Raw genomic sequence first — 26,956 nt, 5'->3', positions numbered from 1 at the left:
GTTTAAATCGGGCGGTTTATCACCCGAAACCGCAACCGAACCACTTTTATACGGTTCGGTGCGGTGTGATCATAAAACGACACCGTTTTAGTTCGGTGCGGTTCGGGTTGGTAACCGCATTTTCGGTACAAAATGTCCACCTGATAATATATAACCTTCCAGGTAGATAGGCACTTTGAAGTAGAGAGATATGTCAGATAACCACTTTTTTCAAACGATTGGCAATCACCTTGGAGCCATTATGTAGATTACATTACATAGAGCTATAGGTTGAAAATGAGAAGTTGTAGTGGGGTTTTAATTTTTAGAATAAGGCATATGTGAGTGAAATTGGATTGCTTCCAAATGTCACTTTTCTCCAAAAAATTCCTAATAGCCGCACATACATCTAAGCCAACTACATGTCAATATTTTTGAAAGTAGAAAGGGGACATATCATAAGGCCCCGGACTCTTGAAAGGGTGCATTTAAAATAACTTGATCTCTTAATTTGAATATGCTATTAGTATCCAAAACTGAGAACTTGACTGAATTCACCATCATTCGAACCAGATCAACCTGAAGACCTATATTTTGGGCAAAAAAAAAAAAATAGACCTAATCAAATCTTCTTTTTTTTTTTGGTTTTTTGCCCAGCCCTAGTTGGTATAACCCCAAACTCAAAAGGGAATGTGGATCTTGATAATCTGAACCGGATATTTGGTCTATTGATAGAAAGATCCTGGTCCATCGAGAAAATTCCAAATATTGGCATGCAATTCAGCAATACATGATATAACATATCATAAACGATGGAGAATGTTAGATACACCTTTAGTTCTCTTCAATAAAATAAAATAAAATAAAAAGAGACAGTTATGACGACGAGTACGCCGTTGGTTTACCTCCGCTATAAAAATAAATTAATATAAACAAACACACATTTGTCAACGAAATAATCATAGATTAAAACCTCCAAAAACAAAACAAAATAAAAAGAGAAGCAAATTCGCGAAAGAATAAATCGTTGTAATTTGTGAAAAGTCTCTCATAAAAAAAAAGGACAAACTCCTTAGTGTGCAGCACTATACAGCTTCAAGTAGCAACACTATACAGCTTCGAGTAGCAGCAAGATCCTTGTATTGCTCTCCTACAATCTCATATTCAGAATTTAAGCTACTCATATTTTGCTCACTGTTAAAAGGCAAAAATTCTTGTTTCAACTCAAACTTCTTTAATTTCTTTTGTTCTATATTAGTTGATGATTGCACACATTTCTATGTGTATAATCGTATCTTAAACATTAGAAATAAACTAATTCTCAAGTTAATTAATATATTTTTATTCATTTAAAAGAAATAAATGAAGTTGCGGAAATCGATAGAAAATTGTGTAAAAGTAAAGCAAATTGGAATTTTAGACAAAGAGACGAAAAAGTCAACATTAATCAACACGAGCGATGTGCTTGAAGATCGGAAGAACTAAAGAAGAAACAATTGTCTTAATTAACTATTAATTTGATTAATTATGCATGCCTAAGCCATATGCACGTGCAAGCAATTGAACATTGTTTGCTTAATTGGATTGTGCCAATTAGATGGCTGCACGTGTTCAACCATCCAAACCTAATCCTTCTTTCTGCCACGCAAAAAGGGAGGCCTGAGATCCTCTTTTCCTTCTTTGATCAATCACAGCCACCCGTATTTTTATTGACGCTCTCACCCTTCGAACACACAGCCGCAACACACCTCTAGTCCATTTTCTTCTCTCTCATTTCTCTCACTTTCCAATGCCACTCTCTATCATTTTTCTAAAGAAATTTCAAAGAAAATTAAAGGGTTTTTACTACCCACACCATCAATTGTTCACCAACACAAAGAGATTTTACTTTTGGTAAAGAGTAGGGGCTTGATTTCAAGTTGGGTTCATATTTACCTATAACAGATTGTGAGCCTAGCTTGTGTTCATTCTCTCCTCTAACATCTTTCTTAATTTCTTATGTATTGGGTGATGTATTTGATTATGGGTAGTGAGTAGTTCAATTTTAGGAGTTGGGGTTGTGAAGCCCTAACTCATGTTGTATAAATGTTGATGCTTTAATTGATATAAATGCAATTTCCTTTATGTATGCTATGAATCCGAATTTATTGGTCCTTAGAAATATGTTTCTAGGCTTTGTCACCCTTTGAAATTATGTTGTGAGCAATTGTGATAAATATATTGATAAATTGACAACTTATTAGTCTTGTAACATCTAGGATTTAAGTGTGGTGACCATTAACTAGCTTAATTGTAGCTAAGCTTGCTTGGCTCTCTATTACCTTGCTCTTTAGGCCTTTAATTTTAGATATTGCGGCCTTAACCGGTGTAATGCCCAAATTAGAGAGTTGATTGTGGACCTAACCGGCATAATCAATACATTGAAATGATAATTGAGTTAGTAGCCTTAACCGGTACTAGATACAGGACTTAACACATATAGGAAGTGCATGCATTTGTGAAATTGACATCGATATTTGCAAGATAGTTAGTGTGAATCACCCGACACTCCCATATTTCCATTAATTTGAAATTCCAATTTTAATTTCCTGTTTGATAATTAGTTGTTTGGTTTACTTTTTGGTTGCGTTTAATTTAATTAATTCTCAATTCAAAACTCCCGAACAAAATTCAACCTTCAATTGTGCATAACTCATTTGGGCTACAAGCTAGTGGCTTGATTAGGCTTAGTGCAAGCTAAGCGAGCATTGCGGAGGCTTGGTTCTTTGTGAATACTTTACTTTATTATTTTTTTTTTATTTTAGTGTATGCTTTTAAGTTATTCTAGCACCAATTAACTCGGTTAAGTCCAACTCCTAATCTCTGAGGTACGATAATCAAGGTTTTAATACTTCCCTTACTTGACAATTATACGTGCGCTTGCGTAAAATATGTATCTTTCAACAGGATATTGAGATCAGGGGTCCGGAAAATTATTGAAAGCTGAAATGGGCTTATTCTGTTTGCAGTTTATATATGTCTTTTGAGAAACTACTTTTCCTCTGTCTTTTTTTTTTTTCTCTCTCTCTCTCCTTATTTCAAACTAAAGCCCACTGGATAAAGCACTTTGGGTCCGTCTGCCATCAGCCCACCAAGGACTCCCTACAAACGCCTTTGATGCCTAACTTTGCTTTTAATTCAAGTGTGGGATCTCCTTCGCTTTGAAAATTAATGTCAAACACAAGCGCAATTCATAAGTTATATTTATTTATTTATTTATTTTTTTTTGAGGACTTCATTCATTCAACCCAACAAGAAAGATTACAACTTTGAGAGTGATTATATAAATATTAAAAACTTAGAAATTGGATAAAATTGACCAAGGAGATCAACTAATAATATATTACATGGTTACATAACTTAAAGGGAAGACAAAGGCAATGTAAGAAGTAGTTTCACATGCAGTTTTACCTAATAAGAATAATCCCTCTTGGGAAGCTCCTCGAATTGTGTAGCAACTGCCATAAGAGGATACTTTCTATGTGCGGTTAAACCTGTGGTTTCAGTCATGTCTAGGTCTTCCGTTGTCGCACCATGAGGCAGAGCCCAATCAAACTTGTGTACAATATTTGCTAAAACAAGCTCTTCAACGACTATAGCAAACTGAATTCCAGGGCAACCTCGTCTGCCAGCACCAAATGGAATTAATTCATAGTTATTCCCTTTATAATCTATGACACTGTCCAAGAACCTTTCTGGCTTGTACTGTTCTGGATTTGTGTATGACTTGGGATCTCTTCCGAGTGCCCATGCATTAACCATAACATGTGTATTAGCCTTAATGTTATAGCCCTTTATTTTCACATCTTGGTTGCACATCCTAGGCAATAGTAATGGAAATGGAGGATGTAAGCGAAAAGTTTCCGTGATGACTGCGTTCAAGTAGTGCATTCCAGCCAAATCATCCTCTGTTACGTCCTTTTTATTTCCAACCATTCCCCTAACTTCATTCTGTAGTTTCTTCATCGCCGTTGGATTTTTTAAAAGTTCAGACATTGTCCACTCTAGGGCGGTATACGTAGTATCAGTGCCACCCGTAAATATATCCTACGTACAAAAACATTAGATTAGTTAAAACAAAGGGGTTAAGAAGTATACATGTATTATATAACTAACGCACACGACTTAATATTATTCTTGTCTTTTTTTTTCTTTTAATTTTAATGAACTCAATATTTTTGTCTGATTAATATCCGACACTACTAAAAAAATACTCACATTCATCTACATCCTATAACATCTTTTAATTTGATGAACAAGTTCAGTGATGATGTTTTGAAAAGCTATATATATATATATATATCAGAGAGGACGAATGCTAGTTATATAATGAATAAATAAGAGTGACCATTAGTGAGACTGTGAGAGCATCTTTAACAAACTCACAACTTTAACTGTTTAGCAATTTTATAGAGGATGTGCTAACTTCTTTATCTATTTGAATAACTTCAGCAGACTCCTAGCTAGATGCTCTCTACTATATTTGCAAATTAAGTTAATACATTATTTTTTGTTTTTTTTTTTGTTGTATAGAGAAATTTTAAATACACATCTCAAACTACTTAATACACATTCCTATTATTTTATATTTCAAATCAGATTTTATAGGTAGGTTAAATGGCCGAAATAGACATCTAAGTATTAAAGAAAAATTATAATAATAATAATCATATGTTTCTTATATTATTCTATAATTATAAACACAATGAATTTCTATACATGGCATCCTCATTTTTTTTTTTGATCAGGTAGTTAACTGTTAGTAACTCACACACCCATGCAGTGGTATCCCAGCGCCAGGACACCTGCACCGACATTGCGGCGAAAGCCAGACAAAGCCAGACTAATCCACTGCACCGCAGACGCACGAATCCAAAGGATCCCTCAAATCTGCTCGCCACGGGATGGAGCTGGGATTCGAACGCTAAACCTGGGGGTTCCAGACTAGGCCGTTCGACCAACACACCACACCACGTGGTTTCTAACAGTCTAACTTAAATTTTTCTTAAATGAATTGTAATTAAATGGGGTGAGATACTATGTAATTTAGAATTTCGAAATCAATAACATTAAATGTTTTTAAAACATATCGCTTTACTCCCACTTTTTAGTTTTTTTTATTATCTAAAAGTGATGATTAGACAATTTATTATCTAATATAAAATATCACAGGTATAAAACTTTGTAATTGTTAATGTGTTTGACCATCCAATGACAACTACGTAGTTCCGCCATTGTGGAGAAACTACTGATACAGTTTTGGTTGAATGTTCGACTCAAAATTTTATACTTGATCAATAGGATGTTTAGTGGATGAGAACTCAAATAATACAAAACCTATTTCTAAGCATCTATTTGAACTTTGAAGGGAACAATAATGAATCCTTATGGATTTCCCAATAACTAACACAAGTAATTAATATGGTCAATTATATATACTAATCAAATGTTAAATAATAGTGTATTTCATGGTTTTTAAGTTTAAGGATATTTTAGGTCATTTGGGTTGTGTATTTAGTAAAATGTTAGAATGAGAAATTAAATGATAGGTGTATTGAGTAAGGAGTGTGTATTAAGTAATTAGGGATGTGTATTTAAAACTTCTCTTTTGTATAACTTATGAATATACTAAAGTTATTTTTTAGAGAAATTTTATTAACACATCCCTAAATACTTAATACACATTGAAATTTTTCTACATTTAAAATCAGATTATATGGATATATGAAATGACTAAAAAGACATTCATATTAGAAAAGGAACTATAGTTGGTGTATGTTTAATAGCTTTTAATATTGTTATAAATTACTCATTACAAAATTCTTATGATTGTTCATATTGTTTCATGGTAATTAATAGATAGAAAGAAAATAAAAACTAGTATGATATATATAAACCCTAATTGGAATCTTCTTCTACAAGCTTGACTACTAGCAATTTTGCATTACAAAATCCTTATGATTGTATATGTTGTTTCATGATAACTAATGGAGAGAAAATAACAACAATGTAGTTATAAACCTAGTTGGGATCCTCATCATGTGTTCTTGATTATTTTCAACAATTTTGAATAACAAAATTGTTAAGATTGTACGGGTGTCATGATAATAATTGAAAGAAAATTAAAATTATTATGATGATTTTGATAATTAAACGCATTTAAATTCATTATGATATATATAGAATGTTATGATTATGATAAAGATTGGCATGATGATTTTCATGTGATTTCATATAGAATTTTGAGATTTGAGGATAATTCAGGTAGTTTTAGTGGTGCATTTAATAAAATGATAGAATAAAAAATCAAAAGGGTGGTGTATTAAGTAAGGGGTGTGTATTAAGTATTTAGGGATGTGCAAATAAAATTTCCCTATTTTTTATTCTTTCAAAAAAATCAAAAATCAAAAATCAAAAATCAAAAATCAAAAATCAAAAATCAAAAATCAAAAATCAAAAATCAAAAATCAAAAATCAAAAATCAAAAATCAAAAATCAAAAATCAAAAATCAAAAATCAAAAATCAAAAATCAAAAATCAAAAATCAAAAATCAAAAATCAAAAATCAAAAATCAAAACTAACTAAAAAGAGAGAGGAAAAACCGAAAAAATATTTTAAAATTGACCAGTCAAAATAAATTTTGAGCTACTTAGACTAAAGTTTAGTTCAAAAATAGCAAGTCTTACTAAAAATGGTCGTACCAGGATAATAGCCTTTATGCTAACTCGATCAATAGGAAAACCAACTGCAGTTTCTTTTTGAACTGAAAGCAAAACATCCACCAAATCCTTTTCGTCCTCATTATCATTATTCATGCCATCATCGTTTCCATTGTTTGATTTATCCATATGCTCTTGAATAACCATATCAATAAAGGCATCCACCCGTTTAGCCAGGTCATCTAGTTTTGCATCAAAACCATTCACTCGGGTGAACCAAGCAAGCCATGGGATATAGTCACCAATATTGAACCTTGTGAAGAACTCTGTCAGCTCTACAGAAAGCTCCATAAACATCCTCCCACGACCTTCCCCACAATCGCTGTACTTCCTACCCATAGCAACTCTACAAATGACGTCATTAGTGAGCTTCAGAAACATTTCGCTTAAATTCAAAACCGGCGATGTTGATGAGGATGAGGAAGATGTCATTGTACAAGACTGTGCTATGTTGCTTATCATGAGTTTCATTTCCTCTAGTCTCACGGCACGAAAAGAACGAACCCTTCTGTTGCTCAAAAGGTTTAAGACACAAACACTTCTCACCTGCCTCCAGTACTCGCCATAAGGCGCCGATACAATGTCCTTGTACTTGACAACCTTCTCGAAGAAGATAAGCTTGGGTCTGTCAGAGAATGCGATGTCATGGGATTTGAAGATCTCGGAGGCAAACTCGGCCGACGAGACCACAAGGACAGGCCTGCTTCCGAAATGAAGTAGCATCAGATCAGGTCCGTGTCGTTGCGCTAAGGTTTGAAGAGAGCGATGAGGGAGTAAACCTAGCTGGTGGAGGTTTCCGATCACTGGTAGCTTCGGTGGAGATGGTGGTACTGAAATTGATGATGAGTTGGTATAAGAGGACCATCTGTACAAGAGAATGAGAAAAATGGGGAGAAGTAGTATATATTTGAGAGAAAGGGGTTGAAGCAAGATCGAGAAGGTTTCATTCAGTTTCAGTTCCACCATTTGCAGGAGATTTGGCATCTTACTCGATCTCTGTGACTCTAGGTTGATGTACGTACTTGTCCATTTATAAAGATCAGAGTAGATCAGAATCAGATGAAGCGTGCTTGTTTCATTTTCTACGTTTCAACGTGGAACGCGTGGTTGACATATAGAACAATTCATTGTTAATTAATACTAATTTATGTTGCTCAAGTTTCCTTTCCTCTATAAATCTAAAGAAAATTAGTATGCACATCCGTGACATCAGTGTGGATATGAGTCACTCCAAAATGCGCTTTGTGTTCATTGATCGTGATATGTTTTTATCAGACGAGGTATGTCCGATGATTAATTAAGTATTTCGATAATTCATCTCGTCTCATCAAGATGCACCCTTTATTCTATTTTAGTCCAAGTATTTGGAAGTATATATCGTAAAAGTCCGAAATCCTTATCACTGAAATCTATCATGACTATTATGGATCGAATTTTACTTCTTGATGATTATTATATGGATCAATAAGTGAAAACTTCAAACTTATTGATACCGGTTTGTCCATTACTCTAAAGTCTCGTTTGCTTTGCGGAATTGAGGACTTGGAAAAGGAAATTTATTCATTTTCTATGTTTGGCGTGCACAAGAAAATGAACAATATATTTTCCTTTAAGAAGTGAAATGGGAGAAAGTGAATCATTCCATCCTCCAAATGATTCATTTTTCCTTCTACTTTCCCAGCATGATTTACATGATATAGTTACATTTATATCATTGATATATATTTTAATACATGAGAACATAATTGGAATCTTAATATAATTTAGCTTACTTTCCTTGCACATACCAAACACTAAACTGGAAACACACATACATTGTTTAGCTGCTTTTCTAACGTTTCCCCAACGGAAAAGAAAACAAATTTCCCACTAGATTTCCTTTCTCATAGGAAATACAAAGGAATTGATTTCCTTTCCACAAACCAAACGAGGCCTACGAAAAATGAAAAAAGAAGTTACAGCCGGTATGATTGTAAGGTCTTGATTTTTTTTTCTTGACAATCGAAGAAACTTATTAAATAAAAGAATAGCACTTAAGGGATTTGAAACCAAGATCCCTTAGAAGAAACAACAAAACCAAAAGAGAACCAAAACATAAGCAGGATTAAGCAGAGCAAACTAAACACTTTTTAAGCATCTTGTCCGATTGCGAATAGGGTAAGGATTTGGTGAACCTCCTTTCGTCATCAATTTTTTATTTTAAAATTTTGGGAGAGACATAAGAAGATTTTCCTCTTGAACTCCTTTAACAACTGCAGAGTTGGAGATTAAAGCATCTTCGTAGTTCATCTGATGAACTTCATCATAGTTCAACACACAACATACTTTGACATTCTCGCAGACCTTAAGCAAAGCTGAAAAATAGACAAGGGAAGGAGCTAACTGTTGAGAGTATAGATCCTACATGGGAAAATGGAAACGTTGCATATGAGTTTATAAGGATTTTGGTCACTTCATCTATTGCCAATTAGTTTTGCATGTGAACCCAGATCCTTTTATCATGGTATTAGAGCCGGTTATTCCACGTGTGCATGCCTCGCGGCCGCACGGGCTCCACATCACTCAATATAAAAGTTGTCCACATGTATGGCCTGAAAATGTGCCATATGTGCGGAGGCGTGTTTAAGAGTATAGATCCCACATGGGAAAATGGAAACCTTGCATATGGGTTCATAAGGATTTGAGTCACTCCATCTATTGCTAACTAATTTTGGATGTGAACACCAGATTATTTTATCACTAACAGTTACGTGAGAACAGGCCCGGACTTGAGATTTGGAGGGTTGAGGCAAAAAAAAAAATTGGGCCTACATTTTTTATAGAAAAGAAAAAAAAAAGCCAAAAAAATATTTACAAAAAAAATTGAAAAGAAAAATAAATACACACAAGAAAGGGGATTCGAACCTAGACTAGGAGTAACATAAATAAAGAAATTCAACTTGCCAACTAATCCAATTTTATTATTTACTAAAAGACTTAACATTTTATTTACTTAACAATTTTTTTAAATATCCCTAGGAAAAAATTAGACCCCGACGAGACACCGGGCCTGAGACGACCGACTCATGGGCCTCATTTCAGGTTCGGGTTTTAGTATGAAGAAGAATTAAGATGCCTCGAGCGGCCAAACAATGAGTGCTGGATTGAAAAAGAAGATTTGGGTTACTCCATCCATTACCAATTGATTTTGGATATGAACCCTAAATTACTTTATCACTAACAACTAAGTAAGAAGAAGAATTAAGAAGCCTCAAGCGGCCAAACAGTGAGTGCTGGATTGAAAAAGAATTTTGTTGATGTTATTGATCAGTAAGTAATAGTTAAGTGAGATGAGATCTTCTACTTTGCAAAAGAACCAATAAATTAAGAAAACTTCCACCGGGGTGTAAAGGAAAAAGAGCAGGATCCATAAAACCCTAACGAGTAATTATGATCCAGGCACTCGAAGTTGGAATATGGTACTCTTTATCCAACAACAAGAAGTCAAGAAGTATGGCAGCATCATCCAAGTTTCCAAGAACAAAAATCCCCTAAATTTTTATCGTATGTCTCGCAGATGTTCACGGCCTCTATAGCACAATGAGAGCGCCGTAGGGATGGCATAAAAATCCATGGGTATGGGTACTCACTGGTACCCATTTCATTTGGGTAAAAATATTCGGGTATGGGTAGCAGTAGATTACCCATGGATAAATGGGTAATGGGTATGGGTATATCCGTGGGTACCCATACCCATATAACTCATTAAACTTTTAGTTTATGAGAATCGAAATTTGGGAGAGAAATTGATGTATCTTTCATTGATAATAGGGGCCTCTTTATATAGAGGATTACAAACATAATCGTACAATGATTTAATATCTACGAAGATATCTCCGAGAATATCTCTAAGATTAACCCTATTACAACTTGAGCAAGTAACCTAGTGTTTGGGCCAGACACATATTCTGGATTTACTTGAACACTCCCCCTTGTGTCACCCAAACATGGTGCTCCTCTCATTGCCTTGTCAAAAATCTTGCAGAGTAACAAAAATCCAGTGGGACAAAAATAATCTCAGTCAAAGGATAAAAAAAGTAAAACACACCCTTCATGTTTCGAGACCATACATGTAAACATCTCCCCCTGATGACTACGATGATGGGAGTTCGGATAACTTCCGCAAATGAGGCTACCAACATGTTTCTCGAAAGTGGATTTAGGCAATGAGTTAGTGAACAAGTCTTCCACACTGTCTTCAAATCGAACCTAGTTTACTTTGTTCTTGACACTATGCCAAAAAATGCTTCATACCATACCCCTCAGACGACAGAAGACGTTTTTTCTGTTGTCTGATTTTTTTGAACGTCTTCAGACAACAGATTTAACTATATATGTCGTCTAAATGGTATCAAAATCAACACCAATTCAACTTTTTCAAGTTTGTTATAAATTAGAGAATTCAGACAACAGATTCTGTTGTCTGAGTAAGGGAAAAGTTTATCCGGACAAAATTTTTTTTTGGTTGAACGTACTAAAACTTAATGTGAACTATTTGCAAAAAAAAAAAAAAAAAAAACAGCAGATGCCTAGCTAGCCTATACCAGAGTTTTCTCAACACTTGGTAAAAAAAACATAAGTTTTCTCAACACTTGGCCTATACCCGAGTTTCTTTCTCAACCCTAACCACACAGGACAGCCGCGACCTCCTTTCATCACCCTCATCCTCTGCCTCTGCTCCTATCCTCCTTCTCCGGCTCTGACGCCGGAGCTCCGCGGAAATCCACACTCCCGATCCAGCTTCTCTCTCTCCTTGGAACTTCCAACCCGTCTCGGCGTGAGGCATCTCTGCCTCTTCAGTCTTTCAAGCCCCACCCAGCCCCCACCGCCGAGCTCCTTGCCCAGCACTCTGCAACTAGCAAACCCGGCCGTGTCCCGGTCTCCGATCTCCACCTCCAGCCCTCCAGACTCCAGACTCCAGCCTCTCTCCTTTCAACTCTGCAACTAGCAAACCCGTCTCCGGTCTCCGATCTCCGCCTCCAGCCCTCCAGCCTTCAGGTATCTCTCTCTCCTTCTCCGTCTTCTTCTCCTCCTGGACAGTCCTCAGCTCCTCTTCTTCTCTTCTTCTTGACTTCTTATTAATCTGAGCTTCTGATTCTGATTGGTTTCGTGATATGTAAATTGTGTTCGATTTGTCATTTGTGGCTTTCGATTTGATCTTGTATTCTTGTTGGTTTTGATGGTATGGACGGATGGACCGTATGGTCAATTTGTTGAAAATTGAAATGGTTGAAACCTATGTGTGATGTAAGTTTCTGTTTATGGTTTAGACTGTAGACATGGGTCAGTTTATGTGCACTGACTTGGTTGAAATGATATAAAAAGTATTCAAGTGCTGAATATCAATTTCATATGGACTTCACTGCTTGTTATTGTAATTAATCATGTAAGGGTTTAATAAAAGATCTGTTCATGGAGAAAATTGTATGTAGCTGTATTGTAAACGTTTTCTCATCTTTAGCAGTTATTTGACTTTGAAAGAATGAAATGATTTAATGGGAGATTCATTTGGTTGATAGCTTAATTTGGAACATAATCAATTATACGTTTTGCATTGATGTTGTTATGATTGGTTTGTGTATAACAAGTACCATAGAGTGAAGTCAAACTTATCAGCAACTCTTCTTTACTTCTGTTCTTTTCTTTACTTGAGAAATTTTTGTACACCTTTGGTTCCAGGGACAACATCTCTCTTCACAACCTTCATTATTGTGTCTCAATTTATTCATCTGTAAGTTCATCTCCTTGAGTTGGAAATCGTAAACTAATATTGAATATGTGGACCAAAAAACAAAGTATATAAAGAGGAGGACTTCGTTATTCATTTCCAGGTTTTCAAGATGCATTTTTCTTCTTCTTTGATTTGGATGCATATGAACCTTAATAAGACTGAATTGAAATGAACATGTTTTAGGATTGGGATCAAATTTCTGTGGATAGTTGTATAGTTGTTATTCCGAGGCCCATTCTGAAATGTCTCAAAAATTTGATCATGGTGATCTTGCAGCTTCTAGCCTTGACATTTATGCTCAGTAACAGAACATGTAAAGAGCAAGCAAAGGCAAAGAGCATTTTGCCATACTTGGGAAAGTTATGGAAGTAAGGGAGAAGTCAGTGGATGCAATAGATAAGTCGGTAGAGGAGTGAAAATCGCAAGCCTAGAGACAGCTAGAGCAGCAATTGGGAGTTATTTTTGAAGTGAATATGGGAATTATTTGGTTTTAGTTGGACACGATTTAAGTGTAATACTAGTGACTGTAATAGAGGTAGGCTATATGGTTTGCATTCCGAAGTCTTGGGGGTTTTTGGAGATTTAGGCACTTCCCCCTTTTATGTTTTCTACAATACCTTTCCTCATGGAATTTCAGATCCTGAGGACGTGGTTGGAGCTCTTTCATTGATTATATCTTATCTTACTCTTATCCCACTCATCAAGTACGTATTTGTTGTTTGTCGAGCAAATGACAGTGGGCAAGGTAAACCAAATTCTGTTTGTACACATGCTTCATTAAATGTTTGGCAATTGTGTATAATCATTAGATGGACATGTTCAGGGTTACAGTTTACCAAATTCTGTTTGTACACTTCCTTCAGCAAAGAAAGCTTATTGCTTTGATTGAATGACTTACATTTGCGTCTGCTTGTAGTGATAAAAGCAGTACACATGGTTAGCAACTTGGGTTATAATGTTCACTTTATTTGTTAATATTAGCAATGGGAACTCATATTTGGCTATGCATTGCTTTTATACTTCTTGATTCACATTTGTGTCAGGTGTACATAATTATATTTATTGTTAAATAGCATGCTAATTATTTAATACTATTTCTTGTTGGCATTTTGATAGGTGGGAAAATCCATTGACGTTGGACATCCACAGGTGATCGCTATGCTAATGTGGGTGAGGCAGGACTGACTTTCAAAAGTGAAGAAGCTGCAGTTTTATATCCTAATAATTTTCATTCCAGTTTTGTTGTGAGATGATGTATAACAGAGTTTTACATCAATCTACAATCTTTGTTGGATTTTGAATAGTTATTGTGGATTACATTGCTAAGGATTCGATTTTAACTGCTGTGCAGGTCAGGAAGCATCAAACACCACTTCTAAGGGTACAAAATTTTTCTTGTTCACTACTTGGACATTTGAAGATGGAAATGTGGATTTTCCTCTAAACCTTATGCAGGCGATATTTGTATGATTTGTGCTTTGTTATACAAGCTTGGGTCTATGCTGATGTAGCCAACGCTGATGCTCGAGCCCACAGGTCGAATTGGTTAAGGTGCTATGACATTGGGGGTGGTAGGAGTAGGAGTAGGGGATGGAGTTCCTTGTCGTTGCTTCAGCAGGTCTTTCTCCTCTGGAATTTTAGCTCCTCTCTCAATCATAATGTCAATGTTAGGTTAGAATTATGAAACTGATGGATTGTATTTTGGATGATATTGATGCAATGAAATATTTGGCTTAATATTGATGGCTGATTTAAGTCTAATTTTATGGCTTTGATGATTGTTAAATGAATGATGATGAACTAGTTGAAAAGAAACATATGCAGGTTTCACAATATGTTGTATCAACAAAATGGAAACAACAGATATATGCAACATATATATGCAGGTTTATGTTGTATCAAGAAAATAGAAACAACAGAAACAAATGACAAATGATCATCTGTTGTTTCTACCAAGTTCAAACAACAGAAAAGTAGAGTTCAAAGAGCTCTCAGACAACAGAAATAGGTAGTTGATATGTTGTTTCTACTAAGTTCAAACAACAGAAAAGTAGAGTTCAAAGATCTCTCAGACAACAGAAGTAGCTGATTGATATGTTGTTTCTACCACGTTCAAACAACAGAAAAGTAGAGTTCAAATAGCTCTCAGACAACAGAAATATGTGTTGATATGTTGTTTCTACCACGTTCAAACAACAGAAAAGTAGAGTTCAAAGAGCTCTCAGACAACAGAAGTAGGTGATTGATATGTTGTTTCTACCAACTTCAAACAACAGAATTATGTTGTTGCATACGAAATCAGTCAACATATAACTGTCATTGTTCTTCAAATCAGACGACAGAAGCATCAACTAAGCTTAATATTGGTTCAATCAAACGACAGAAACAACAAAAACTCCGTCATCTTACATTAACTACATCGACAGTTATTTATTGAATCTGTTGATGAAGTGAATTTCCAACAACATTAATATGTAGTGGTATGGTGTTTCAGACGACAGATAGACTCCGATTCTTCAATATTAGGTACTTCAGACGACAGAACTTAAACTGAATCTGTCGTCTGAGTAGCTTAGAAACGACGGGGAATATCTGTCGTCTGAATGGCTTAGAGACGGCAGCCACTTAGACAACAGATTTTTACTTCATCAGACGACAGATATGATCTGTCGTCTGAAGCATTTTTTGGCATAGTGTGAGGAGAGTCTATTGTTGCTGATGATGCTTGGTGTTGTCGCTTTTGATGTAGCCTTGCTTCATTTGTTCAAAGCAAGCAGCATTATCATCATAAATGCTCGTAGGCTCATCTATGATAGACTTCAAACCACAATTTCTTCGAACATGCGTAATTATAGATCTAATCCACATACATTCACGAACCACTTCGTGAAAATAAATAATCTCTGCATGGTTCGAAGATATAGTGACTAGGGTCTGTTCTGTAGACCTCCAAGATATTGTGGTCTTACCCATGGTGGACGCTTAACCAGTTTGGGAATGACTTTTGTGTGGGTCAGAGAGGTACCCAACATTAGCGACAACCTTCCAAAACACCAATATTGTTTTGGGATGGGGACAAATGACGCAGACCAGTGTTGGCGGAATTCTTGGTGTGTGATGGGTCTGAATCCATCATCTCTATGTAGGGATAGAACAAGCCCATATCAATCGTACATCTCACGTAATGGAAGATATCTTTTACACTAGTCCAATGGCGTCATGTTGGCTCAAGGCTATATCTAGCTAATAAGTTGACTACAAATGACATGTCTGGTCTGGTGCATTGAGCTAAGTACAATAATGCACCTATTGTACTTAGGTAGGGCACTTATGCCTCTAGCACATCTTTGTCATCATCCTTCGAACGAAGAGGGTCATTTTCAGGATCAAGACTATGAGTGTAGTATAAGCATCATTACAAATAGACAATGGCACAACACATGACCAGCGTGTTTGCGTGTCAACCAACACCATGAAATATTTAAACGTCCACAAGTTGGTTGAATCAGTCCACAGAATCCCCTCGGATTCTATGTAAGAACAGAATAAGTATTTTTGTATCCTTTGCATAGGACGGTCTCAGTCCTAATTTCCCTAAGGAACAGGCTTTGTAAAATGAGCGAGAGGCCTTAGAAGCAACCAATGAGGATTTTGGTTGGGCCTGAGCGTCTGAAACGCTATTTGAAGCAAAGTTGGTGATTGCAGCATCACCTAGGCGCCATCACCATGATGGAGGTCATCCATGGCATCATGGATATGGACTGTGATAGCCCTAGGCTGGTGGTGGACGATGGCGGCGCTAGAGGCAGCGACGACGGTCACACTTAGTCCAGGAATCAACCTTTGATTCGTGCTTTGTTTCGCTTGAAAGAATGGATGTCCGTGTGAAGTCTTTAGTATATGGATTATCATATCATGACTAGGATGACCTATTCTGTTGTGACAGAGACAATATGTGTCTAAATCTAAGAGATTTTCTCTCATAACTTTATTGGATTTAATAACTTGAATAGTGGTGACATAAAATCCACTAGAGAGACACATACGTTTCTCTAAGATGCGGCTTTATTCGCAATCATTAGAGGTAGTATAAAGGAACTCTTTTCCGTTCTCTACATGCATTTCTGCATGGAATCCATTGGCTTGTATAGCTCAATAGGGTGCGATTTGCCCTAGGAGAGTAGAGAGTTTTTGTGACAGCAATTAAGGTGCCATTTGGCAAGCGGAATTTGGGCTATTCCATGTCCTTGAACTAATCCTGATGGCCTAGACATCGTAGTCACAAAGTAATATGCTCAGAATCAAAATGGAGTCATAATGAAAAGAACTTGAAATTTTATTCATAAGCCAACGGAGTACATCATTGTTTCTTAACCATTAAGATAATCTAATCCAAGTACTAGTTAATGCAAAACAATGGTAGTCGTTTAATTTCTTTCGGTAACTCCAAAATAAATATGACTAGGTGAGTAGAGAGATGCCAGTGGAGTAAAGCTCGTTTAAGTACCACTTATCTCAAAACCTTCTTAGACATCATACTCACTTTGGATGAGCCTAGTTTGAAGAGAAACTAAACCAATCGCATTTGGTACAAAATATATGGCAATTGCCTATTACATCTCTTGGAAAAATAAAGACTTAAACAGAATTGACGATATATTGATCCCAGCCAGATTTGAAGTCTTCAACCCTTCACTCTAGATCATCTTCTTGATCTTCTTGTTCCACATAGTAAGCTTCTCTTGCTTCACAATATGCTTTATAGGCGGTGACAAATCACGAGCTCTACAAATGTGTGCCCAATGACCGGATACTCCATATCGGGAACATACATCTCTGTGCTCAGACTCTATTGATTGCGGCGCTTTGAAAGCATCATGAGGATGGCTCTTAGTGTTGGTGGAGCTACTAACATGGCCAGAGGCATTGCCTCCCTCTCTCTTTCCACCTTGACCTCTTCGGTTCCGTGTCCTCCTACTTTGGCAGTTACCTTCCTTATTAGAGCAAGAATATGGACCAGAACGTCCAAAATTTTCCCTAGATTTAGGATTTCGCTCTTGGCGCCCTCCCATAGGGGTGCGAGTTTAATTGGTCTCCGGAATATGCTATGTTCCCAAGGGCCATGAATTATAGTTCTTCACAAGGATGTTGTCATGCTTTTCAGCAACTTTAATACCTCCAATGAGCTCATGAATCCTTGTGATCCGTCCTGCAGTAACATCAATTTGATAGTTCTTAGCAACCATCAAAGCAGAGACTGGGAAGGTAGAGAGAGTCATCTCAATCAGCATCGCATCTGTGATATCTTTTCCACAGAATTCCATTAAGGATTTAATGCGAAGTGCTTCCATGTTGTAGTCAAGAACTGACTTGAAATCACAGAAGCGGAGACTATGTCATCGCACTTCTAGGTCAGGAAGCAGGGAGTTATGGATGTTGCCAAATCTTTCTTCAAGTGAGACCCAGAGCCTTTTGGGGTCTTCTTCATTCATATACTCGTACTGGAGCGAATCATCCATATGACGAGTCATTAGGATGACGGCTTTCGCCTAATTTGCCTCTAAGGCTGTTCTATTTGCTTCCAAAGCTTGAGCTTGCTCAATAGTTAGCACGTCCTGGCTAGGCTCAAGAATCGTATCTAGGATTTCTTAAGCCTTGAGATGCTTGTGGACATCACGAACTCACTTGTGATATCCAGAGCCAATTGTTCCCAATGGAGCGAAGTCCAGTTTGTTCAGGTTACTTATCCTGAAAGAGAACAAGAAAAATGGTTAGTTTCGAAGCGAAAAAAAGGTACCACAAAAATAATAAAACAATAGAAATTTAAGAGCGTAATTGCTCCCAAGAAATTCGATTCCAAGAGGTATTGGATTAGATTGAAACAATGATGCAAGTGGTCGATCATAAATTCTCTACAAACTCTAAGTTTGGAGATCTCAACAAGCTCCAATCTTGGAGGTAGCATGAACCCCCACAGTTTGGCTTAGGTCTCCCTTATGAAGAAGAAAGGGGGGGGGGGGGGTAGAAGAAGGGCGATTGCAAGTCCCCGTGAAAAGAAGAGAAATTGAAAAAACTCAACTACGAGGGAACTTATAGTAAAAAAGACCTCGAAATAGTGGTCGGAAAGTCGCCGGAAAAAGTTGTCGGAAAATGGCGGTGGCCGGCAGGCTGCTGGTAGCGAGGCCAATGGTGGAGCCAGAAATTTAGGTTTACTGGGGCACAAAAAAAAATATAAATATAAAAACATACAAAATCAATAAATGTAATTTGTATATATTATAATAGTAATTTTCCTCAACGAGATTTCATATTTTGAAATCGTTGCATGATAGTCTCATCATCTATACTAGTATCTTATATTAGCATTTATACCTGACGACTCCTCTACACCAGGATTTATGTTTTTTTTTTTTAAGTATCTTAATATATTTGAATGAAGAATAGAGGAGTAGTGAGAACCAAAATAAGTGACTACAACAATACTCTTCACAAAAGAATTGATTGAGAATCATTACTTGATGATATATATATACACACACACATGTTGTTATTTTGATACTGATTACTACCCTGTAGTTTGAGTCCAAAATCAATTCAGTCCTTGAACTTCTAATTTCATCAAAAACACCCCTACACTTTCAATTTTGATCTAATAGGTCCACTCTGTTAGTTTTCCGTTAATTGAGTCCGTTAACTAGCTGACGTGGCTCATATGGGGCCTATGTTTTATGATGTGGTGTTGAGGTAGTATGCATAGTCAGTTTAGGAGTGAGTCCCACTATTAGAAATCTATCAAATAAAAAGTTTTTAAACAAATAACCCAATTATAACTGGAACCCACAACAGAAGATTAACGAATTGGACCTATTAGATTAAAATTGAAAGTACAGGCGTGTTTTTGATGAAATTAGAAGTCCAGGGACTGAATTGATTTTGGACCTAAACCACAGGGTAGTAACCAATACTTAGCCCTTTTTTTTTAGGGAAATGGAATCAGGTTCCAATATATTACGACGTCACAGCGTCAAGCTAGAGGGTTTCAAGAAACCACTTATAGCACAAGTACAAGCACAATACAGACTGCGAAAAGCAGCCAGAAACTCCTAACCAAACTACCCAAAGCAGTTAAATTATTACTAGCCAACAAATCGAAAACCTAAAGGAACTGCAGAAAAGAAAAGCAAATAAATAAAACTTCCCTAACCCTACCCTATCCAAAGATGGAACCATTGTCTTGAGCATCTTGACGCCTAAGACTCAAATGGTGTACGTCGCAACACAATAACACAGAGCACAGTAACATCCAGAAGACAAAATAGGGCTAGAAGAAAAACTGTCTACCTCCTTAAAAGCCCAATCCAACCCAAACTAAGTGAAAAGGAAAAAGGAGACCTGAGCCAACAAGGCCCAGATCACTAGGCTGCACCACAACCCAGTAAGGCAGAGGCCCAAGCCCACTACCAAAATCCAACTTCCTCACACCAGTCGGACTAGACCGGCCTTCCAGGAAGGCAGCCATGCCGTTCACCGTTCCGGCGGCCTCCATCTCTCCTCCACCATCACTGGGTCCTCCTAGAGTCCGGCCGGAACGCCTACTTCAAAAACCGATCAACTGAGCCCGAGAACCACCACCACCACCCGCTCTCAAAGCCGTTCGAACTCGCACCTGCCGCTGTCACCACCGCGATCGGAGCCTCAACACACACACACACACACACACACATGTTATTGATGTAATATAATATTCTTTTAATCATTTTTTTTTATTGACTTGGAAATCTGTAAGTAATAAGGAAATAGAAATCATTAATTATAACTATAAGAAGTTCTATTAGATATTGATGTTAAAAGGATTTAGGAAAGAAAAATATTATATGATTCTTATAAAAAAAATATTATGTGATATTAAGAGAAAGTCAAACGTGGGACCTCAAACAATCCCATCAAAGCCCATCCAAAAAAGAAAAAATAAAGAAAAGAAAGAAGAGCACGTGAAGATGATATGGTATTAATATAAACTTGATATTAATATAATATTAATATTATAAAAATATATAATATAAACCTGATATTAATATAATATTAATACTATATATATATATATATATATTAGTTCTTTTTTCTTCTGAAAAGCTGAGTGGGGCACGGGACCCAGTGGGGCCCAGCCTCCCTCAGCCCCTGAGCGAGGCTAATCCTTCACAAGGCTGTGCAGGGGTTGTCGCTGGCAAGGCTAATCTGCTCGACATCTTGCACTGGGTTACTTGGGGCTGCTGCACAGGTGTGTGCGAGACGTGGGTGAGGGCTGCTGACAGGTGTCGGTAGCTAGAGAGGTTAACCACGTCGGCTGATTAAGTGAGCGAGGCTAACGCAGGTACATGGGCGCGCGCGGGGCAGCGTGACGCTAACGAGGCGAGGCTAACAGGGTGGTTTAGGAACTTCCGATGGCCGATTAAGTGACTTTCCGGTCAGTTCTGGTGGTTTCGCAGCTGGTTTTGGGATTCTGGGATCGAGGGCTTCGATATGTGCGGCGGTGGTTGCTAGGGTTTCAAGGCTAAGATTTTAGGGTTTCAGGGTTAGGGATTCGCGCTGATAACGTGTTTAAGGGAATCGAAATTTGGGAGAGAAATTGTTGTATCTTTCATTGATAATAGGGGTCTCTTTATATAAATGATTACAAGCATAGAATTAGAGTTGTACAAGGAAACATAATGGTACAATGATTGGATATCTACGAAGACATCTCCGAGAATATCTCTAAGATTAACCCAATTACAATTTGAGCAAGTGACTTAGAGTTTGGACCAGACACATATTTTGGATTTACTTGAACACTTTTCTTATTTTTATTTTTATTTTTTATATATCAAAACTTCTTACAGGAAAAAAATATTTATTCATTTATTTATTTTATTTTATTTTTTCAATTTTCAATCAGAATTAAGTTTATGGTTTAAAAAAAAAGGATGAAAAAAGAAAACAAATGAAAAAGAAGAAACTTTTTCTGGCTATCAATCCTAGATCTTCATCTTCTCAAATTGGATTACCAGTACAACAGCTCTCTTCCTTCCTTCTTTAATTTCGAATTAAGCTCCTGATCTTCGTCGTTGATGGGCAACTTTCTTTCTTCCTCCTTTGATTTCGAATTGAGCTCTGATAAAGTAATTTAGGATTCACATCCAAAACCAATTGGCAATAGATGGAGTGGCCCAAACCCTTATAAACCTGTACTTACATGGGCGGACCGCTACTTATGATGCTCTTGTGGCTTCCGCTATCTGTCAAATGAAATACAAAGGGCGTCAGAGGGAGACTGCGGTTGGCGGTCTTCTCTTCTCCGATGCCTAAGTTAGTCAATGTATTTGTGTTGACAGAATAACAGTAGGTAAGTAGTAAATGCGTAATTAATGAGGAGAGAGGAGTGAACCTTTTATAGGACTAATATGCTTCAGTTCTCAGCTTTTGATGCTTCAGCGAGGCGATCTTGGCATTGGGGGTGAGCAAGGGCTCAGGTGATAGCCTGCTTGGCTGTGCTTCCGTAGGTCACACCGTTGGCGGTTGTTGGTACCGCTGGCGGTGGTATGAGTGTGACTCATTATAGCAAATTATGCTTGGCAAATGCTTATGTAAGTACACATAATTAGGTATAATGAGCCACGCTCATGCTACTGCCAGCGGTACCAACAACCACCAATGGTGTGACCTACGGAAACACAGCCAAGCAGGCTATCACCTGAGTCCCGGCTCACCCCTAGATCGCTCTGACGCGCCGCGCCAAGAGTGCCTCGCTAAAACATCAGAAGCTGGGAACTGAACCATATCAGTCCCACATCGAAAACAAGGAAGAGATCAGTCTCTTCCCCACCTATAAAAGGTCCACTCATCTCTCCTCATTAATTACGCATTTACTACTTACCTACTGTTATTCTGTCAACATAAATACATTGACTAACTTAGGCATCGGAGAAGAGAAGACCGCCCAACGCGGTCTCCCTCTGACACCCTTTGTATTTTACTTGACAGATAGCGGAAACTCTGAGAACATCACAAGTAGCGGTCCGCCCACCGAACCAGCGTTAACCGAGATTTGGCCACCGCTAAATCTTAAACATTAACAAAACTCATAGGTAAGGTCCCATTTTTCCCATGTGGGATCTATATATACTCAACACGCCCCCGCACGTATGGCGAATTTTTAAGCCAATCACGTGGACAACTTAGGGTAACGTGGAACTCGTGTGGCCATGATCGAGGCATGCACATGTGGGATAACCTGGCTCTGATACCATGATAAAGTAATCTAGGGTTTACATCCAAAACCAATTGACAATGGATGGAGTGGCCCAAACCCTTATAAACCTATAGGTAAGGTCCCATTTTTTCCATGTGAGATCTATATATACTCAACAAGCTCCCGATCTTCGTCATCTACGGCTTCGACGCCGTCAACGTCACAAAAGCTGGCGATGGGAGGCTTGTCGTGCTTGTTCTCGTCTCCGACGGTCAAGCTTACTTCGGCCTTTTTGAGCTTTTTGGGTGAAGGAGGTTAGAAATTGGGCTCAAGATGAAGAATTAAAGAATTGAAGGAGCTAGTTATCGTCCTGGTCGAGATATACAGTATTCATAGAGGAAGATAGTAGATGGGTGTTTTTGTCTCTTATTAGGGAAAAAAAATTAAAGAAAGCAGATGGGTAGTTGGGTACCCATTTACCCGATGGGTGGGTATGGAAATACCCGCGAAATATAAGACCGGGTATGGCTATCATGAGTAATACCCATTTTGGTTGCTATGTGGGTACATTACCCGCGGGTTTTACCCAATGGAAAAAATGTCAACCTATTGAGAGGTGGAACTCTCTACTCTTGGAATTGCTAGGCCAATGCCATTACCATTGCTGGGATTATAAACAAAATCGAATATCTGTTTAAAGAGGATCATAATTTTTTGGATTATTTATGGTACTGTGATATTTATCATATATTCATTTTACATCTACTGTAGTTGAACTAAAATTAAAATTTAATTGAATTAAAAATACAATTTAATTGAGTCAAAATTAAAACATCGACAACAAATTTATCACATTCATTTTATATTACATATATTTGAACTAAAGTTATAACATTGACAACAAATTTAGTGATAAATTTCTAAGAAGGTTGTAGATAGAGTAGTTATCTTTACCAGAAGTAAAATTAGACAAATGAGACTTGTCTTACTATTATGATGACAAATTTATTGTCGCGTTTGTAAATATATATATGCGCTATGTACAGTATATATGTAAATGACAAAGATATTGCAGGGCATAATTTATAACTGTGTGTGACATATAAGGGTGGATGCAAGGAAGACGGCGCACTCAAAAGGCAAAGATATTGCAAGACCTATAAATGGACCGGATTATAATCCGGACCCGCTCCAAATCCGTGGATATTGGACGGGTTTGGATCGAAAATTTTGATCCATTGATCCGTTAATGATCCGAATCCGTTAACTCGTTTATTTAACGGATCAAATACGGATTTAGGTCAATCCGATCCGTTAATGATCCGGCCCGTTTTCGTAATAATAAAATATTATTTTTTATTAATATATTATTACTTTTAAAAAATATAAAATATAAAATATGAAGAATTTGTAATATGTTTTAGGGAATCAGAAATTGGGAGAAATTTGCTTTGTATTCTCATTGATAATAGGGGCCTCTTTATATAGAGAATTACAAGGCATAGAGTCTGAATCATACAAGTAAAGATAATCTCTAGATTCTTCTAATTAAACCTTATTACCACTAGGTCAAGTAACCTAGAGTTTGGGCCAAACACAAATTAGGTTTTACTTGAACACTCCCCTTTGTGTTGCCCAAACGCGGTGCTTCTCTCGTTGCCTCGCTAAAAACCTTGCCGAGTAACAAAAACCAAGTGGGACAAAAATAACCTCGGTCGAAGGGGAAAAAGAGCACAACACACCCTTCACGTTTCGAGACCATACATGTAAACATCTCCCCCTGATGTCTGCATCTCCCCTTGATGACAACGGTCATGGGAGTTCGGATAACTTCCACAAACGATGCTACCAAACTTGTTTCTCGAAAGTGGAATTTAGGCAATGACTTAGTGAGCAAGCCTGCCACACTGTCCTCATATTGAACCTAGTTCACTTTGATCTTGAGGAGAGTCTGTTATTGCTGATTATCTTTGGTGTTATCGCTTTTGATGTAGCCTTGCTTCATTTGTGTAGGCTCATCTGTGGTAGACTTCAAACCACAAATTTTCGAACATGCGTAATCATGGATCCAATCCATATACATTCACGAACCACTTCGTGAAGAGCAATGATATCTGCATTGTTTGAAGATATAGCGACTAGGGTCTGTTCTGTAGACCTCCAAGATATCATGGTCTTTACCCATGGTGAACACGTAACCAGTTTGGGAGGACTTTTGTGTGGGTCAGAGAGATACCCAACATCAGCAAAACCTTCCAAAACACATGTTGTTTTGGCATGGGGATAGTGGACGCAGGCCAGAGTTGGCGGCGTTCCTAGTGTGTGATGGGTCCGAATCCATCGTCTCTCTGTAGGGATAAAGCATGCCCATATCAGTCGTACATCTAGTATCGAAAGATATCTTTTACACCAATCCAATAGCATCGCGTTGGCGTAGAGCTATACATTAGCTAACAAGTTCATGGAAAATGAGATGTCCGGTCTTGTACATTGAGCTAAGTACAATAATGCGCCTATTGTACTCAAGTAAGACACTCTTGCCTCTAGCACATCTTCGTCATCATCCTTTGAACGAAGAAAATCCTTTTCAGGATCAAGACTACGGACAATCATGGGGGTGCTTGAAGGCTTGACCTTGTCAAAATGCCTAAGCATCTATCAACACGATGTTCAAGTTCCAAACCGAGACATAATCGTGTTCTCCCAAAATCCTTCATCTCAAAATCGGATTTCAAGTGTTCAGCGGTTTCCCTTAACTCTTTAAGGGCTTCTAATGAAGATCATGTCCAACATGAACCGCGATAGAATCTAAAACTTGTTATGGAAACGCGCGGGCATATCCCTTCCTAATCAAGTAGTCACTTTAGTGAGTGTTTCAATCTTATTGCAAACGCGCTCCGTGGTCTAGAGCCACTTGACTTGGGTAAATGAAGTTCACCATGAACCTTCATGTATATTCCGTATCTAGATCCCCATAGAGATACGTAGTGACCACATTCGTAAGCTGCATGATCAGTTATTTGGAAACTACCAAACTGACAGGGTAGTGGAGTGCAATGACATCCATTACGAGAGAATATATCTCATCGTAGTCGATTCCACGGCGTTTTGTGAGAAGCCTTGCGCGATAAGGCGAGATTACCATCTCTTTTTTCTCATCACGCTCTCTAACGAAGACCTATTAGTCAATAGGTTTAATGTTAGGAGGTGTTGGCATCACTGGCTCAAAAACCTTCCTCTTCGTTAGAGAATCCAACTTAACCTGGATCGCATTTTTCCATTTAGGCCAAATTTCTCTACGTTGGCATTCATTCATCAACAGAGCGTGGTTCGATATCATTGGACTAAAAAAACTCATGCGCAACGAAATGCTCAACTACATCATAAATTATGATGGAGTTTTTATCCCACGTCTCATGTACACTAGTGTAATTTTCATAGAGCTCTATTTTTTCAGGAATAGGTTCTGACGTTGAGGCGTCCCCAACCGATAACCATAACCCGGAAGATACTCATGAGACGGATTTTGAGTGTCGATGATCAAAGGATTGGAGTGTGCCAAAGCATCCTTCGAACCCACGGGCCTCCCACGCATCCTAGCCGGGGCCATGGCCTGTAACGCCAGAGTGCCACTATCTTTGGCGTTGGCGCCATGCCAACCTCCGTGTAGGGTGGCGCTACGTCCTCTTGTAGGGATGTACTTCCTTGCAGGCATATTTGCAGCAGATGTGTGATCTCGTCACTTTAGTAGGGATCGAGATGAGACATAGTGGGGACAGGCCATGACAATTCCTGTCGTTCCTGCTGAACATCCATGTTCTTATCTCCCCCTAACGACGGGAAGACTGTCTCATCAAAGTGACAACCCGCAAATCTAGCGGTAAGGAGATCGCCTTGTAAGGGCATTAAGTGGCGGACGATTGTTGGAGTCTCAAATCCAACGTAGTTGCCCATTCGTCTGTACGGACCCATCATAGAGCGTTGTGGCGGCGCAATTGGCACATAAATGGCACACTGAAAGATGCGTAAGTACGATACTTGTACCCAGTCACTAGCTGTAACGCAGAGGTAGATTGAGTGGCGGTGGGTCGTAGATGAATTAGCATAGCTGCATGCGATATTGCATCACCCCAAGCGGATATAAGGAGATTGGTGCGCATTACCAATGTTCAGAATACCATCGTAGACATTTCCGCGAGACCATTTGGGTGTGTTCATGG

At 37.9% G+C, this 26,956-nt stretch overlaps 1 protein-coding gene and 1 long non-coding RNA gene across 6 annotated transcripts; one reads left to right on the top strand and one right to left on the bottom strand.

Moving 5' to 3' along the window:
• Positions 1 to 3,281: 3,281 nt before the first annotated feature.
• Positions 3,282 to 7,765, bottom strand: LOC133717374 (cytochrome P450 736A117-like). The gene is made up of 2 exons (XM_062144078.1): positions 6,721 to 7,765; positions 3,282 to 4,065 (listed from the first exon to the last, which is right to left on the bottom strand). Exons 1-2 carry the CDS (start codon positions 7,720 to 7,722, stop codon positions 3,430 to 3,432), a joined length of 1,638 nt encoding a protein of 545 aa, XP_062000062.1. The 5' UTR covers positions 7,723 to 7,765; the 3' UTR covers positions 3,282 to 3,429.
• Positions 7,766 to 11,351: 3,586 nt separating this feature from the next.
• On the top strand, positions 11,352 to 14,269 carry LOC133717583 (uncharacterized). 5 transcript variants are annotated; one of them, XR_009849766.1, is made up of 4 exons: positions 11,352 to 11,775; positions 12,457 to 12,508; positions 12,785 to 13,253; positions 13,625 to 14,269. It is a non-coding gene; the product is annotated as an uncharacterized LOC133717583 (long non-coding RNA). The 5 variants fall into 5 exon arrangements; XR_009849762.1 differs by lacking the exons at positions 12,457 to 12,508; positions 12,785 to 13,253 and having other exon boundaries at positions 13,625 to 13,762; positions 13,860 to 14,269; XR_009849765.1 differs by lacking the exon at positions 12,457 to 12,508.
• The last annotated feature ends 12,687 nt before the right edge of the window (positions 14,270 to 26,956 follow it).

Source organism: Rosa rugosa, chromosome 6, assembly GCF_958449725.1.
Source record: "Rosa rugosa chromosome 6, drRosRugo1.1, whole genome shotgun sequence".
NCBI classification, from domain to species: domain Eukaryota; kingdom Viridiplantae; phylum Streptophyta; class Magnoliopsida; order Rosales; family Rosaceae; genus Rosa; species Rosa rugosa.
Note: the sequence above shows the minus strand (reverse complement) of the source record. Positions and strands in the feature narration are given on the sequence as shown.